Below are 19,198 nucleotides of genomic sequence, written 5' to 3' on the forward strand. Positions count from 1 at the left end.
CAGACCTCATCGTTAGTCTCGTATTTGCACACACTCCTTGTTTCAGGGTTAAGAGGTGGTGATGGAACACCTGCAGCACTTGGCGAATCAAAGGCGGCTTATTTTTCTATAGCATTTCCACTCCGAAAATTTACTCTATGCCATTCGAAATCCGACTGTGATGGCGTTAAAGGAGGTGTGAGACATGCAAACTTGGGTAAGAAAACATACACATAGTCGTCTCTAAGCATCATTCTCCATGGTTCCATCTATTCTGCCTAATCTCAATGAAACAATCTCAATGATCTCCTGAAGTTATGACAATGTAAAACAATGCAAGTTTTTTAGTAACTCCTCCCTTCTACCGCCGACTCTCGTTAGGGAAGGCACGAGGGGGGCGTATGGCAGTGAGGGGCGCACGACCTATCAGTTGACCATGAATGCGGCCAGCGAGCGACCAGTTTGCTGTCAGGGGTGTGATGCGCGGAAAAGTATTGTATTCCTTGAAAACTGTTCAGCGGAAGCAAAAATGGAGCGAATTTTGACCCTAAAGGGCTGCAAAATTGTTTGTTACCCCTAAGACTGATGTTGTTTCAAAAAATTGGGAAAATTAAATGTTATTGCATTTAATTTTCCTGATTTATGGCTCTTTGAGTGACCTCTAAATTTTAAACAAATGAAATTTTTAGGATATTCATTCTGCGCCCCATAGCATATTTTAAGAGATAGAAATTAAAAATCTGAGAAAAAAATAAAAGATAAGCAACAGCCTACTCCACCCACCCCTCCCTCCCACTGCAATGAAAATGTTTATTGGAAGATGTAGTCAACTGAGTGGCACAAACAATTTCCCAAGGAGGAGAGAGAAAGGATTTACGACGAGAGGGAAAGGGAGGGAGCACGCAACCACACGAGAGACAACATTGGCTCACACTCCTCCTCATCTGCTTCTCAATGAAAATTTCTCACTGCGTGACTAAACCTCCGTTCCGAAAAAAATTTTTGGCCAAAATTTTTCACATAAAACGATACTTGAAAATGTATTTATGTACTCACAACCGAGTCAACTTCCGCATTCTACATTAACCCAAGTCTTTTATGTTACCAATAGTCTTATTTTCACACATTTGATTGGGCATTGCCAGAAGCTGTACACCTTATCAGGCCAATGCCTTCTGGTTCCCATCTTTTGCTTCACCATTAACATCAAATCCAGCAGGAGGATAACAGTATATTATCAGGCATTATTTCATTCCTTACCCCACAAAATTCATAATTTAGGGGCAGGGGGTACACCATCCAAATGTGAAGAAATTTTGTTTCCTCACGAAGCCCTAACACAATGCCAGATGACATGTACCCTTTCAGCACTAGAGGCTCTTGACCAGAGGGAAAATGTTCCACAATGGACTGATTTTGAAAATACTAGAGAGGGAGGGAAACCTTGGTCCAGCTTCATTGCCCCAGTGGCATTGCAAACTGCCGCCAGTACCAGTACGTCACAAGTCGTAGTAAGTCACCAGTACCTGATCTGGTTGGATGACAAAGTGTTCGTAGGCAGAGAACATGTGCACAAAGCGGTTGAGGAACACTTCTCGCAGTGCGTTGTTGAACTTGAGGTCCTCCACATATTGCTCAGGCTCACGGATAGCCCTGCCATGCGGAGGTGTCGTCCCCTCCCCCCTCTTGCCTCGAGGCTCCTGCGGCAGCTCCAGTGATGATAGGTTCACACCTGCAAATACACAACAAATCATCACGCAGCACCATCCAGACAGCATGCACACAATCAATTTCCATCCTGCATGAGCCCAAAACAACCTTCAGAACAACCAAATTAATAATGTGTTAGCCCCATTTGAAGACCCATCAATATTTCAGTGCATTTTTACCTGGGACCAACTGCACTCCCATTGCACCACAAAACATCTAAGCACACATCTTACAATGAACGTGTTTGACAAGTAAAATCCACTATACACAGCAGAGGGTGGAACATTTCCATGCATGGAATGAGTCAATTTAAACGAGTGCTGGAGATCCCTAGAAAAATTGCTTGTTGCAACATTAACTCACAGAAGCAGATACAGTAAACTCTTGATTTTACGAAGTCAGTGGGACCGGAAAATTGGCACTTCGTAAAATCGAGTTTCGTAAATTCAAACCTTTTTCATAAGTCACGAAAAAAATGTTCGCTTTTGTTTCTTCCGCCGTTTTTTGTCTTTAGTGGTCTTATTTAAATGTTTTCGGTGGTTATTCTTGGTATAATTCATAGAAAAGGCTTTTTGCTATCGATTTATGATGTGAAAAATCGTTAAATAATTATACCACCATAAAATTCCCATTTCTTGTTCATACTTCAACATCAACGATCGCTAAATAAATTCCCGACCAGTTTAGAAAACGTAATCAAATAATGAATTGCAATGTTTATTATAAGAATTAACAGTAATAAATTTGTGGTTAGGAGCCAATAGCTACTATTAAGTATGCAAAAGATTTGTTTCTGACACCCACGGAATTTTAGCGGCAGCCGGCCTAACCGCCATTTACGTCGCCCTCTATCGCTCAGTGACGAGAAAAAAAAAGAAAAACAAGGGTCTTAGCCCGTTTCCAAAATAACTTTCTTAAGTTAATATTTCGAGTTACTTCGTATTTTCAGCAGAATGTGCTCTATTTTCACTGAGATTCAATTACGATCATAAATAACGTAGGATGTGATTATCTTCTGGCGAATATTTGAAGTAAATTCTGTTTGAGTTCTCCGTCCGACTACTGTGTTCCATCATCTTCGCAGACGTTGTCATAAAAGACTTAATTCTTCACCAGGACTGTATTCTTCATACCGGGTGTGAGGTGACCTGTTCATATAGTATGTTTCTCTCCTTTTATGCCGACAGGAGCAAGGTTCCAACCGGAAAACGACAGGAGAAACATCTTACAGTATCGGAGAAATATAGATAGAAACGTTATTGTCCACATTGATTGTTTTCCTACAAGAGACGTTTTATCATTTCTCAACGTGGTTAAGTATTGGTTCGCTAGCGTGAATTCCCAAAAAATGACACGCAAAAACCTGTACCGTCACCTCATTTAGTTTTCGTGTTCCTTTCTCCGCCGTATTGAAAGTTAGGCAAAGGATCATTGACATAGAGAAAAGATTTTCTTAGTTTAAGCACTAAAAAATAGTCGCGCCATAATCGTAAATAAATATAGTGTGGAAAGAGCAAAGAAATTAATTTCAATTGAAAAGTCAGCTGAGAAGAAGAGAGACAATTATAAGCGCGGCACCATTTTCCCGATAGTGGAAGATACTTCTTCCGCCTCTCTCCGGTTAATAACTTCCCCCCGTTGCAGGTAAAGATGAACCATGCCCTTCTCCACAATCGGGGAACGTTCCCAGTGGGTGGGGTGAATAAGAGTGGGATGGGGATTGCCTGAGGGAAGAAGTGTGGTCAGCACAAGGACTGGTGAAGGGGGCAGGACAAAGAAGGGTGGGGAAATGGCCTTCAGCTCTGCCTCAGTCTACTTTTGGGGGCCGTATTTTTTTGCGACGCACACAAGCTCAGTCTCCTTAGGGAGGGAGTGAATGGGAAATGCTGGGGAAGGGGGGGTTTGGGATGCGTAAGGTGGGTGTCAGCAAGATCAGCCAAAGGCGGCAGGAGGGAAGGGACGGCTTTGGAAAGACAGAACCCCAGCATGGGAGAACGGGGAAGCGCGTGAGAAGAAAGTTCATGGTTAGACTTGGAAGTGCGTCTTCATTACGAGAAGCCTGAAATATGAATTGGCCTTAAATAGAGCCCAGTACTTAAGATATTTAAGTTGTTCATTCACAAAGGCCAATATAAACACGAAAAGATATTATGGCGCGGATTGCATGTATCAACGTCCATTTCGGGATGTTATTAATTTCTGTTCCCATTTATAAAAGTAGCAAATAGATTTGAAAGAATGATAATCATGAATAAAAATATCTAAATCGAAATCCAAACGCACATGAGCAAAATAGATGAATGTATACATACCGATCCATCGCAAGTAATACCGCTCAAGCTTCTTCCGGTATAGGACTTTAAAATTCTGGATAATGCCATGGTCTAAGGGCTGGGACTTGCTAGTCGAGTTCGGGGGTAAAAAGAGGACTCGAACATTAGCCAATTTTAGATCTTCCACGTATTTATGAACGGTGGCATTATCCATTATTAAAACAATTTTGCTGTTCTCTCCAGCAATTTTTCTCTGTAGACGTATAACCGTTTGCTGGAAAATTTCTCGGGTCATCCAGCTGTTTTTATTTGCATGGTAAAAAACGGGGAGGGCTTCCAATTTTACATGTTTTAAGCACCGTGGCCTTTCCAATTTCCCAATGACAACGGGCTTATTTGGTCCGTGCCCGTTTGGTTGACGCACAGCCCCACAGTAACACGCACTTTACTCTTTTTCCCCCCATGGCACCTTTGCCCTTTGAAACCTGTTGTGACTGATGGCCGGTAAATAATAAAGATATCTCTCGCATCGATCACCATTTGATACTACTCGAATTTATTAGCAGAGATCAACAACAACAACAATACTCATCTCTATGTAAATATAGGTATTGAATCATCCATAAACATAAACATTAATATAAACATTATTATACACATTTAATATAAACATTTAATCACATTAGTTCTCCCCCACTTATTTGAAGACAACATAGTCTTTAAGATAGGTCGGCTTTTGCCGGTTCCTGGGAAGGTGCGGTAGGAGGCTACTGGCCGAAGGAGACGGGGTTGGTCGAACGACATGCGGAGGAGAAGGTGCTTTTGGCGGACTGTGACGGACCTTAGCACAGGACTCGCAACTCTTCACAAGACGTTCTATATCTTTGTCTAAGCCTTCCCAGTACACGTATCTCCTGGCAAGTTGCTTCATCTTCGTTACTCCCAAATGCAACATATGAAGCTCTTTAAGAATTTGTGCTTGGAGTGACTTCGGAATTACTGCACGATCAGAGCGGAACAACATGTCACCAGAGACAGTGTACGGGCTATCCTTGCGGCTGGTCTTGAGCTCCTGTAGAAGCGCTTGCAACTCTGGATCCTTGGCGGTTTCCTCAGCAACAATATCTGCAGTGATTGATGCGCTCGAGATTTGTAGCAGGGTTTCAGCATGCAAAGCGTTGATTTCTTGATCGATAGAGATTTCTAGAGAAGGACTAGATGTAGAGGCTGGGGCGCGAGATAAACAGTCAACATTCTCATTCTCTCTCCCCTTCTTGCATCGAACTGTGTAATCAAGACCACTGAGAAAAGATGCATACCTCAGTAAACGCGAAGAGGTCATCTGTGGTAGCGGACGATCTGGGTGAAAAATCCTTGAGAGTGGCTCATTATCTGTGACGAGAACGAAACGCTTTCCGAAAATGTAGTTGAAGAAGTGCGTTGTTGCATATATAATGGCCAAGGCCTCTCTGTCAAGCTGACTATAATTAGACTCAGCCTGCGTCAGAGCTCGTGAGGCATAAGCAATTGGGCGCTCATGACCATCAATATCATGGCTAAGTACTGCAGCTATCCCAGTTGGTGAGGCATCAGTTGTGAGTATGACTTGCTTTGATGGATCGAATGGAATGAGTAGTCTATCCGAGCACAACTCTGATTTGAGATTTACGAAGGCAGCTTCTTCAGCAGCAGACCAAACGAAGCGTTCACCCGTTCTTAGCAAGCGGCGTAGTGGATAGGACTTTGAAGAGAAGTCTGGAATAAACCTGGAATAATATGTTACTAAGCCCAGGAATCTCCTCAACTCACCTAAATCCTTTGGTCGGTCATTTGAGAAACTGCTTGAATTTTAACTGGGCACTTTTGAATCTGATTATGCGACACTACATGACCAAGATAACTGATGCTTTCCTTGAAGAATGAACATTTGGCACGATTGAGATGAAGATCATTCTCTCTGAGGCGTTCCAAACATGCAGTAAGATTTCTGGTACATTCTTCAAGATCTGAACCATGACAGATAATGTCATCGAAGTATGCCTCCACCTTTGGTAAGCCATTCAACAATTGACCTAGAATGCGATTGAATTCCGCTGGAGCAGTCTTAATCCCGAAGCTGAGGTGATTCATTCGGAACGTGCCTTTGTGTGTTGAAATCGTTTGAATCTTGCTCCCTTCTTCATCGACCCGTAAATGCAGGTAAGCCTTGTACAAGTCCAATTTGCAAAAATACTTGGAACCTCTGAGGCTGTGGAGAACCTCGTCTATTCTGCGGATGGGGTAATTTGATGCAACGAGTCTAGAATTCACCCCACATTTGTAGTCTACGCATAGCCTCACTCCTCCATCGGGCTTAGGTATTACCACGAGTGGCGATCCCCAGTCACTTGATATAATGGGAGTGATGACACCTTGTTTTTCCAATGTGGATAACTCTCTTTCAACTCTCTCTCTCAATGCAAAAGGAACATCTCGTTCACGGTTAAAAATGGGTGTCACGCCTTCTCTAAGTTGAAGATGTACTTCGACGTTTGGAACACACCCGATTCTTTCTTCAAAAATTTGTTCATATTTCTTGAAGATGTCTTCTAGTGAGGTGACTACTTTCACATTGACAGTGCGATGACCTGATTCATGGTTATCTATTTCTTTTAGACTAATTCCGAGTCCACGAATCCACATTCGTCCGAGTAGAGCATCATGCCCTGCTGGTACTATAAATAGATCGGCGTCCATTGACTTCCTATTATAGGTAACCGAGACAGTAACTTTGCCTTTGGGTTTGATAACGTGGTCTGAGTATGAGCGGAAAGAAATTGATGTCGGTTGAAGCGGTATACTAAGTCCAAGTTTGTTGAAATCGGGTTCTGAGATTAAAGAGAAACGCGCACCTGAATCCACTTCGAACGACTGCGGCTTGTTATTGAGAGTGACTGTTACGATGTATTTATCGGTGTCTGGTCCAACTTCATACAAATCCTCAGTGTCTTCGATGCGAGTGATGCCATAATCATTGTTTGAATGACGATCTTCTTCTTGTTCTTGAGACCGCTGAGACGACAGGGTGTTGGTCTTCGATTTACGGAGCAGGGTGGTGATGCAGACTTTGGAAATGTGACCGATTTTCCCACAGGAAATGCACTTTAGAGATTCGCGCATTGTTCTGCAATCTCGCGATTTATGGTTTGTGCGACCACATTTGAGGCAAATACCATCGAGACCTAATGACCGATAATTAATATGCCCTCTAGAATTGCGGGAATGGGAAAAATGACGCGGATGAGAGTTGGACTGACGGCGATTATCTTGAGATTCGGAACTTCGGCGACTGCGACGTTTTCCTTCTTGACGACGATAAATCTTATTTGTATCTGCGGCTTGATCCGATGTCTTCTCAGGCGATTTACTCAACTGTCCCGATTCGAAGCGAGATGCTTCTAGTGCTGTGGCTTTCGTCAGGATTCCGTCGAAATCCTTGAGATTTGTCTCTTGCAGTATCGCTTCTCGTATCCAGCTATCCTTCAGGCCTCTGATAAACTGAGCACGGAGGAATATATCAGCTATTAAGAACTTCTTTTTGCACGTGGTAGTAGGACAAGTAGCGTAGAAATCACAGTCTTTCAGCTTTCCCTTCAGCGATGCGACGAAATCCGAGATTGATTGATGCGGCTGTTGAGTGATGCTGAGAAAATAATGCTGTGAGACGACCGTTGAGACTGATGGTGACAGCATTTTCTCAAAATGAGCCTTCAAGGTTTTGAAATCGATTTCTTTAATAGGATCATCTGGTCCCAGAAATGCAGCAAGATTATTGTAGTGATCTTTTCCGATCGATGAACGCAGGAGTTGAGCCTTTTTTATATCATCGCTGACGTTCTTGAGATCGCAGTAATTATTGAAGCGTTCCATATACGAAGAAAACTTTTCAGTTTTTGCGTCGTAGGCTTCAAATGGAATTATCTGCGGAGCTGGTGTGGTTTGCTGATTTTTGATGACAGAAGTCAGCGCAGAAAGTAATTCTTTGAGCTGTTTTGAGTCCATTATATCCGGGTTAAATTTACGTAAATAAGCGTCGACAAGGTTTTTTCTGGTCTTTGCACTTCACAATCTTTCTTTTTTTTTAATCCTCGTCGCCAACTTGTTGTGACTGATGGCCGGTAAATAATAAAGATATCTCTCGCATCGATCACCATTTGATACTACTCGAATTTATTAGCAGAGATCAACAACAACAACAATACTCATCTCTATGTAAATATAGGTATTGAATCATCCATAAACATAAACATTAATATAAACATTATTATACACATTTAATATAAACATTTAATCACATTAAAACCCAGGGTTGCGTCAGGTAATGCATTAAAAAATAGCCCAGTTTCAGGGGCCAGCGAGGGTGAGCTCGTCGAGGAAAGGGTCCCGGATTAGGGACCCTTCGAAGTGCTTTGGCGAAAAGTAGTCAAGTAGTCTTCGAAGTAAGTTCACAGCAGTGCAAAGGGTTAATTAGGGGTGTACGAAATACTCCGCGCGACCTTCCTGACATGTTAAACCACGAATTATTGTCGATGCTATGTTTACGAACAGGCACGTAAATAGGGGCATAATGCCAGCCGCGATATTTTAACTTAACTCCTACTCCCCCTAAATTCCCACAGTGAGGTTTATGGCGAACCATTTCTCTCCAAAGTTGCATTATCATTTACGATTTCGCACTTTTGATGGACCACAGTTGGAAGCGCGGATTTTTTAGCTACTTACGCCGGCGTAACTAGTTTTGTTGACAAATTTTTCGCCGTAGTTCGTATAAACGAATGCCATTTGCTCCTAGGGACCGAGCCGAGGTTCGTAAATTCAAAAAATTTCGTATAATCGAAACTTCGTATAATCGAATAGCGCCATGTATTTAGCATAGGCTTTTCACCGGGACCGCAATATCACTTCGTATAATCGAAAACTTCGTAAAATCCTGCTTCGTAAAATCAAGAGTTTACTGTATACATCAAACATAGCTTCTGCACACAATATTTGGATTAATTATGCATTTCTTCTTATTTAGAAGTAATGGGATCAATATTTCAATGCTAATTCAAGAAATATAATGCAAAAATAATAAATATAGCATATGCCTAGCAAAACTTGACTCAATACACAAAACATCAATTATCAATTAAATGAGTGTAATTTCGTGTGCAATTAGTGTTAGTTCACATTTTATCAAGAGAGTGTTAAAGGCTATTTGATTAGGCTAAGCAGCATTACTACAGCATAACTACAGGCATAACCTGCCGATATAAAACAAGAGGACAGATACAATGTGTTTACGAGAAACTTATTTAATTTCCTTGTCACGAGGTGTTTTTACAGTGTGAAAGAATATCTTATGTGATTTTGTGATTTCCTCACTCTTTCTTTTGACGTGTCCTATACACTTACTCTATACTTTTATTTTGTACAGTGTCTTTTGGACTAATAAATTATTCTATTCTATTCATTTTATCGAAATTTGCGTTATTTATCAGAATTGCACTAACCGAGGCATGTGTACAAAGATAAGGAGGGAACAAATGACAATCTTATTCCAAGGATGTAGACTCACAGACCTATATCAATCCATCAACGTCAATGTTCTCCATCAAAAGGGGATTTTCCACTGAATTTTGTGAATAAACTAGAGATGTGCGAATAGTATCCGCGAATACTCGAATACCTCGAATAATAGTAAGTATTCGATATTCGAGATCTCGAATAGTTATGCCAAAGGTACCGTCTCGAATACCTCGAATACTTTGAATTTCGCGTCATACACTGTCGCTCGCACGTCGTTGGTAGTTGACTCGGAAAAATGAGAACTCTAGTCGTCTAGTGCATGCAGCGCCGTTTTAGGCAAGCTGACGAAATACATCAAATTCACGGGTTCGAGCGGTGAAGAGAGTTCGACGTGGGGAACCGAAATTGATCGGATGAAAAAAATCCGAAAATCCCAGGTGTCCCCTATCAGGAGAACCTCAGTTCCGTGGGATAGCAACATTGGCGCATTTCCCACGATCCGCTATCCCCATCCATTCAGCGTTCGCCCCACCCCCTCAGACGATTTCCTCTTCCCCGAAAACACAAAAAATGCCCCAGCTCGTGCAGGGATCGTATTACGAAGACCTCAGCTTTGAAAAAAATATCAAGTTACCGGAAAATAATAGAATCGTGTTTCACCCTTCCCTCTTTCTCCCCACTGACCATTTTCCCGCATCCATCTTTTGATAAAATGAGAGGAGGTGTTTGCCGTGTGTCCTTTGTGGCTAATAATGACAGGCACTTATTTTGAATCTTCCCCAGGAGATGAAACTACCATAGGGAGGAACTCAGTGCCGTGGGATAGTGACATTGGCGCATTTCCCACGATCTGCTATCCCCCTCCATTCAGCATTCGCCTCACCCACTCTTGACGATTTCCTCTTCTCCGAAGTCAAACAAAAGATCCCAGCTCGCGCAGGGATTGTATTACAAAAACCTTAGCTTCAAAAAATATCAAGTTACGCGAGAAAAATAAAAACGTGTCTCGCACCCACCCCCTTTTCTCACCCACTGACCTTTTTCTACCTACCTGCTTCGAATTTCCCCCTTTCTCGAGGTCAACTGCTGCATGAGTCATCTACTAGCCCGAAAGGTGTCTAACAATGACTTTCGGCAATTGTTATTACACCTTTATTGGATTGAAATATTAGTAATGTGCGCGTAATTTAAAAAAGAATAAGACCAAACACGACATATTTCTGACTTTATTTAAGCATTTTGCGCAGGAAAATAAATACCGGGAAGAAGAAGAAATACGACGGAGGCGTAATGCTCAAATAGGGTGGTTTCCTATTATTTTTTATTGCCTAAATCGAAATATTAATACTCCTGAAGTACGTATTTAACGCTTTTAGAGTTTTATAAGACGATATCTATTTTTCGCGATTAAATTAAAAGTGAAAATTTTCAAGCGCGCGAAAACGCGACGGGTAAGTATGAATGCCGGGAAAAACTCCGCGTGACGTCGTTCTGGTTCCCGCTGCCGCAAGTGAGGTGACCTTGGGGCGAGGCTCTGAGCGCTATTACGACGCAGGATGCTAGCAGGTAGCCGAGTACCATGCTAGCTGGTAGCGCTTGGCTTAAATAAGGATTATTAATACCTTATCAAACAGACTGTGTGATTATTAAGACATGTTTCCCTGAGCTCTGTGCCTCATGCATGCATTGGTAACTTCAGACGATGTAAAACTCCGATCCTCTCGTGTAGAAACTAGGTCCCTGTGATGTCACGTGGAGTGGCATCGCATAGGCGCCAATCTGGCCTTTTTCAGATGAGGTAAAATTGAACATTGCCATTAGTCTAAACTGGTATTTCTAGAACGAAATAATTTGTATATTATGAATACACTAATGGTGGGTAACGAATCACAATCAATACCTTTCATTTTCTTTAATGAAGGAAACTACCCTATTGTTTACATAAAATTAAAATATTCCATTAATCAGCTAAATTCCTGTTTGAATCCTTTAAAGGCAATCACAATTACTCGCCAAAATCTTGGGTTTCCTGCTGCATAGGTGACCTAGTCAAACATTTTCACATTCATCGTTTAGTATTCGAGGTATTCAAAATTCGAGGTATTCGAGTATTCGAGCAATGATTTAATATTCGAATTCGATATTCGAATTCGAGAAATCTACTATTCGACCCATCCCTAGAATAAACTTTTGATTTGGATTTAGTGCTCCTAAGAGCGTAGAGGAAGGACAAAATCTAAGCCACCCCAAGCATTTCACGTTTTTTGAGCACACATGGTTGATTAGCAGGAGGCGAGAGGAGGAAGGGAGAGAGAGAGAGAGGGGAGTAATTTGAGAGGGCTTCTGCGTGAAGGGGAAAGAACGAGAGAAAGAGACTCACGTGCGTTGTTGGCAATGGCGAGTACACGGCGCAGTGTTTCCGAGGCGTCCGCACCCGTCGTGCCTGTGGCTGAGCGCACCATCGCCTCTGCTGCGCTGTCTGCCCTGCTCTTGGCTGCGCTGCTGCGCCGCGTGGAGCGCCGCAGGGCGGTGGGAGGGAGGTGAGTGGGGGAGGAAGAGGCGGAATCCGAGTCATGCGAGTGCTTGCGCCTTGATCGGCGCTTGTGGCGATGGCACGCCTTCCCGCCTCCACATTCCGACCTGCAGCAAGCAAACAAGCACATGCCATCACACATCTTCACCAACCTGACTGCATTGCACTTGAAGTTTCAGATACTACATGAGGAGCCGTTCTTCAAAATAGATATTTAATGTACTGAGAAAATATTTTTAAACAGTTCAAAAACAATGATCTAGACATGTTTGTAAAATGCTATAATAACAAAGGTGAATCAATAGTAAAAATTTTAACTACTAAATAAGATCCTGCCATTGTTTTGAGGTTTCTGAAACTTCAGTGATTGTCACAACTTCTTATGGATAAAAAATACAATTTTAAGACAGTAAAACATGTCACAAGCAACAATAAAAATTTTTCATCAATTACATCTGGTTGAATTAAAATTTTTCCTTTGTGGACATTGACCTTTAATGAGTCAAAGAAAGGATTTTCAGGTGAGCTGCGCAATAAATATTGGGCCTTCTTTTTTGTAACGGGAAAAAATGGACAAACGGCAAAATTGGTCAATAATCTATTCACTTTATGTCTGCAGGTGAGATTTCATGAGAGCCCAGACACTCTCCGATGGCTTCGCTGATTTGGGGTGGAGGGGTAGTACCGAGAGAGGGAGAGGAGCGAACATAGTGTTGCCAAATGTACACAGCCACCCAACTTTGTCACTGAAAACATGTGAGTCATACGTGGCCACAGGTGTTTTGACCACGGCGCCGAGACAATGTACCTACTCATTTGGAAGACATTGGGGATAATCCTTTCACAGAAGCCCATGACATTGAGCCGAATCAGGCACAGTTGGTGGAAGGCATACTTACAATTAGTCACATACAAGGAAAACGTGTGAGGTTTGGCAATACTGCTCCACGAGCAGATTCACGATGTTCACTTGGCGAAGGTCTGAGAGCGACTCAATGAGGCCACCCCTACTGTTTGCTGATTGGCAAAGACAAAGTCATGCGTCGAGAAACTTTCCCTCCCCTCGTCTCCACTTGCTTTGGCCACACCAGCTCACCCGCAGAGATAAAATGAACAGAGTATGACATTCGACTGCAATCTGAGAGTAGAGTTTGCCGGGGTGTTAGCCATCAATGGAAAACATTCCCAGAAGAACATTGTAGTAGCTGCCCTCGGTAAACTGAGTCGTGGTGATTTAGGACTGACTTGGCACCATTATACATATTGGATGTAATACAAAAAGGTGTATTGGGGTCAGAAGGGGGGGGAGAGTGACCATAACAAGAAGACAAATCCCTTGGCTTGGTGCTGCATTAGCGGAAGAATGCCAAAGAAGATGCACCACCGCACAGATTGATCTTTTTTTTTTATTTTATTTCAATAAAGAGATACACATACAGCAATACTGCCAATTTAAAGTGCACTTATAACAACAAATATTAAATAATTAAAGAATAATGGTTTGATTACAAATTTAAATAGAATAAAAAAAGAAAAAACAAACATTTATCCGGCTATCTAGTCATTTATGCGATAAATATGTTAATGCCCGATGAGTAAAATTTTTAAGTGTCAGACCAAACGGATCAATAACACTGGGTAGAGTATTCAATAAAAGGGAAAGCCTATGGAAAAGAGAGCGCTTAATTACAGATAGCCTGGGTGTAGGGATGTGGAGTAAAGAAGTAGATCGGGTGTGGCGGGAAGGTACTCTAATGTTGAGGAAGGAAACAATGTCAGGACTGTCGAAGTGGGAGTTAAGGGTATTATAAATGAATTTGATGTCTGATTGAAGTCGGAGAAGGGATAAACTAGGGACGGATAAGAGGATAAAACTGCACTAGTAGGTGACTCGCGGAGATTTGGGTTTCTAAATTTTACAATTTTTGCAAAAAAAGTTGTAACACTGTTAAGGGTGGCAAGATTAGTGGGGGCAGACATTGACCAAATTGGGGAGCAATAGTTGATCACCGGAAGAACTATGGTTGAGAAGTAGGATTGGAGTGCCTTAGTACTGGAGATATCCGTGAACCGGTAGAGTAGTCCTAAGAGTGACATGGCTTTAGATTTGATCGCATGAATGTGTTCAGAGAACAGAAGTTTTTGGTCCACAATGATTCCAAGATCTTTCATGGATGACACACGATTAAGAGGCAAGGAGTTAATTGAATAATCAAAAAGGATAGGATTTTTCTTTGCAGATATTGTCATTGTGGTGCACTTTTTAAAGTTCAATTGCAGCCTCCAGAGAATGCACCACTCTGTGGTCTTTTTTACGGCATCCTGTAGCATATTACAGTCTGCGAGATTATTTATCTTTTTAAATAGTTTGCAGTCATCAGCATAGAGTAATGTATTGACTTGGGAAGAACGGACAATGGGGGCAAGGTCATCAATAAATAGGTTGAAGAGGTAAGGTCCAAGAACGCTACCTTGAGGCACTCCGGAGGTAACGTTAGACCAGGAAGATGAGATACCAGCGAGTATTACTCTTTGGGATCTGTCACGGAGGAAACTGGACAAGAGACTGAGGAAGTTGCCATGGATATTAAAGCGGGAGGCGAGTTTATGCAGGAGAAGTTTATGGTTTAGGGTGTCGAAGGCTTTGGAAAAGTCAAGAAAGATGGCGTCAAGTTGGGACTTTTCGGCCAAGAACGGGAAGTATTGAGATGGGCTGATAATTAGAGACGTCATATTTAGGGCCAGTTTTATGGATAGGAATAACATTAGCTATTTTCCATTGTGAGAAAAATATGCCAAAGTGGAAGCAGCGATTTAAAAGGAGGGCAATGGGAACTGAGAGACTCTGAGCACAGTTGCGAACGAATATAGGACTGAGACCATCAGGGCCAGGTGAGCGGCAGAGGGGAATCTTAGATAGATATTTTGCAACTTCCTTGGGATCTGTCCGAATTTCTGAGAGGCAGTGGCTGTTGACAGGGGAGAGGGAAAAGTCGTCTGTAAGTGTGAAATTTGACGTCGGTGCTTGACTTCCGGTGAAATATTCGAGAAAGAAGTTTGGTCTGTCTATTCCAACGGCACAGGAATTTTTGAGTGACACAGCATCGGGAATTCGAGGGATATTATGGCGTTTATTGAGAAAGGTTCAGAATTTTTTTGGATCTGAGGTTATGGAGGAAGACAGTTCAGAGATATTTTCCTTATAGTCACGGCATATTAGGGATTTAGACATGCGACGAAGGTCCGAGAACACTTTGTAGGTGTTTTCACTGGGGTAGTCTCTATATAGATACCAAGCTCGATTTTTGTTCCCAAGGGTATGAATTGTGTCGGGCTTGAACCACGAAGGGAATCTTTTAGTCCTTGGGGTCACAAAAGGAACAAATTCTTTTATGGCACTGTCGATAACGGAGTAGAAGAAGTCCACTGCTTCGTCCGGAGACAATGAGCTGAGGATAGACCAAGGGATTAACACGAGTGTGCGGTTGAGGTCGTTCCAAGAAACCTTCGACCAAGCAGGGAAGGGTTTGTGGGGTCTGGAGGGCGCCCCACGGCGATTCCGAGGGCCTTGGAAACAAAACGTAGCGTCGAGGGGCTCGTGGTCGGAGTCGAGAATGTTTCGGCCAGGGGTGATAGATGGGGGGGACTGAGGAAATGAGGAAATCCAATGTTGCCAGGTTTCTGGTGGCATGAAGATTAAACTGCGATAAGCGGAGTGCATTAATGAAGTGATCATCATGGGAATTGAGCGGTGAGCCTGAGGTGGGTGAGTCCCAGTGAATAGACAAGTTAAAATCACCAATCAGAATCACGTTGCCGATGTTAACAGCTTTTAGCACAGAGTCAAAACACTTTTCTAATACAATTGAGTCACTTGCTGGAGGGCGATAAAAACAACCAATGAGTGTTTTACTCGACTTACTCTTGGGATATTTATGAGAACAGAGAGACAATTCACTTCAAACTATTTCACATCCTGTCTCTAAATCTCTCCGTCGCTTGGACTGATAAGCTGAATTAATTGCGAGAAGGACTCCTCCCCCTCTCGATGGTCTGTCTCGGCGATATACAGTATGGGTGCTAGAAAAGGACAATTCACTGTCACTAATGGATGAATTTAGCCATGTCTCGGAGAGGGCAATGACATCTTCTACCGTATTACATTTAACAGAATAGAGATACTCCCCATTTAAGAAATTATCTGAAATGGGATGGAATACAGTAGCATATCAATAATTCGGAATGCTTTGGACCAAACACATTCCATGTTAACAATATTTCCGGTGAATAGATCCGTTACTTGGATGTAGGCAACCCTGCAACACATACAATAGTTGTTTATTTCCCCTCTTTTTGGAACATGCATGCAATGTCAGGCGAAATATTGTGGATCATTAACCTGTTGAAAACTACTGCCAGCAATATTCATCACTGATGTTTGGATAATCATTAGCATGAACCTTCATGAAAAAACATAAACTCAGGTTGAATTTTGTTGCTGTTGAAATTGCATTGAAATATCCAAGCCAGATATAGCCGACGTTAGGCCTTCTGTGTTTGAAAATGCTGGTCAGCTCCACTTGACATTCGGTGAATAAGGTTTAAATAAAATTCAAACAACCGCAAACAATTATCAGGAGAACAAACAAACATTATCAGGAGAAAAAGTACTGACAACAACATTCACACCTCTCACTGTCCCTTGCTTCTCAAAACAAAGAAGCTCATTTTATCCTATCCCATCCCATTTTTATCCTATCACGCAGTGTTGCAGATGTATTCCTGAACTTTCCACAGTTATCAAAATTTTCTCTTTCAATACTAAAAGTTTACACGGCAATTTTTCAGCTAAATTTACACGATATGCATGGCACTCGGAGATATGTAGGTATTCACTTCACAAATAGTCCAAACAGCACAATTTCGGGAGAAACTAGCATAGTATTAGCACATTTATATAAAACGAGACGGACTGGAAACTTCAGGCAACTCTAACTACGTATATCACATTCCTGCGCCTTCGCCCCTTCGCTTTGAAGGCAACGACGTCACATGCAAGATCAGACGTGTTCTTCCCTTGCTCCTTTGCTAGTAAGTTGTTTGAAAGACAGAAGGAGTGCGCTCCTTCTCCTCAACCCCTCCTTCAGCGCTCTTCACTTATAAGCATTCCTGATTTCTTCTATCCACCATTTAGTCCAACAATGTACACTCTCGTTTGAATTTTTTAAATCGCAGGTTTTGACACCAATATAATTTTCAATTGCAATAACCCTTATAATAGCACCTGAAGACGATTTTTGAAAAATCAGGCCCTCAGCATAATGGAAATTACTCTGCAAGAAATATATTGACTATTAACCAGGTATTGTCCTTCAAAACTACACATTTCTCAAAGTTTGATATGCGATTCCTATTTGCAGTATAAATGGCAGCCGCAGGACCCCACTCGTAGCAGTTAATTTACGGCACCCTCCGGAGCGAAAAATCCCACGCGATCTTTTCCATGTTCACCTCTAGAGGTACCGACGTGACAGCACAATGCCTACAAGTAAGAAAAGCAAACAGGACCATTTTAATAATACATCACTAAGGGAGAAACTCCCCTGCCTGCCGCTTGATAAGAAGCTTGTGTAAGAGGCGCACCCTCATTTTCAACTGCAATTTCTGGGAAAAAAGGTGTGCCTCTTATATGCGCTTATAAGGTATTTTTAAAGTGATGTTGATGAAGTTACAGTTGCAAGATGGGTGGATTTTCTGGATGTCAACATTGCCTTGACTTGTCATGGTGCCTACCCAATGAAAAAAGTTGACCATTACTTCAGAATAGAAAAGAGGAGAAAATAGGTAACCCAGCAGAATATGTTTTGGGAGTACAATAAAAATATGGGTAGCACAGAGCATATGGACCAAAACATTGCAGATGTAAGATTCGTGGAATAAAATGGTGGTGGAGTATTTTTCCTTGGGGTTTGGATGTAGCTGTTTCCAACGCTTGGCAGCTAGAGCTGAAATCTGGTCCTTGCATGTCACCATTAGAGTTCAATAATGCAATCATAACTGGTCATATATTGATGCCAAGCGATGTATAGCCTCCTCACTACTTCATTTTCATCAGACGCAGCCAATGAAATATGTTATGTTGGTAATGATCATTTAGTCTTCGTTATTCCAAACAAAAGTTGGCGTCGCCGTGCACGAGAATATTTCTTTCAACCACATGGTAAATGTAACATGTAACATGGGCAAATATAGCTTTTCTGCTAACCACTCAAAATAATATGTATATGTCGGCATTCAACTCTAAATCAATCTTTAGTTCATTCGAAACAAACTGATTCATATTTCATTCAATTTTATGTTATATTATACTTATATGTGTAGCGAGAATATTTTTCAAACATGTACTTGTTCCATGTATTTTCCAAAATTAGGGAAATGCATTTTTAACCGCTTTACTTATTTGCCTTGTAAAAATATTATTTAAATGTCCCTTAAACTAATCCAATGATTGTGACAATTCAAGGTTCTGAAATTAATCTTAAACTAATCTTATGATCTTAAATCTTAAACTAATCCAATGATTGTGACAATTCAAGGTTCTGAAATTAATCTTAAACTAATCTTATGATCTTAAATCTTAAACTAATCCAATGATTGTGACAATTCAAGGTTCTGAAATTTCATAACACTCCTGACAAAAGCTTATGAGAATTAAAAATGATTTTTTCTAATGTATGTATTGGACAATTTTGAAATATAAATATTGTTAATTTAAATATACCCCTAATTGTGAAAAAACATTGAAAAAATCCATAAAATTTATAATTTAAAAACATCACACTTTTAATCGAAAAATCATGGACACTGAAAATTATTGCTAAATTTTTAATGACATACTTTAAATTCAAATAAAAACTTGTCAATAGCGTACATAAATAATGATTTGTGCAAAATAAATGCGTGTATCCAGTGTTTTTGATCATTTAAATGAAGTCTTAAAGAGAAAGATTACCTTGCACCAAAAGCAACAGATCCGCCCAATGTGACATTTATGTCACAGCCTGTATCTTGGAAACTACACAACCAATCAATCTAATATTATCAGAATGTAGTAAAAAATAGGTCCTTATAACTCCCCAGGTTAATCGTTTCC

General features: G+C 41.3%; 1 protein-coding gene across 4 annotated transcripts in view; it reads right to left on the reverse strand.

Moving 5' to 3' along the window:
- The window catches only part of LOC124162836 (DENN domain-containing protein 5B), a 142,252-nt gene that overhangs the window by 95,654 nt on the left and 27,400 nt on the right, over positions 1-19,198 (reverse strand). For all 4 annotated transcript variants that reach the window (XM_046539506.1, XM_046539504.1, XM_046539505.1 and 1 more), the window contains exons 8-9: positions 11,893-12,152; positions 1,506-1,711 (exon numbers count right to left, since the gene is read on the reverse strand). In XM_046539506.1, coding sequence (XP_046395462.1) covers positions 1,506-1,711; positions 11,893-12,152 — 466 coding nt within the window. The remainder of the gene's footprint in view (positions 1-1,505; positions 1,712-11,892; positions 12,153-19,198) is intronic.

This window comes from Ischnura elegans, chromosome 7, assembly GCF_921293095.1.
Source record: "Ischnura elegans chromosome 7, ioIscEleg1.1, whole genome shotgun sequence".
NCBI classification, from domain to species: domain Eukaryota; kingdom Metazoa; phylum Arthropoda; class Insecta; order Odonata; family Coenagrionidae; genus Ischnura; species Ischnura elegans.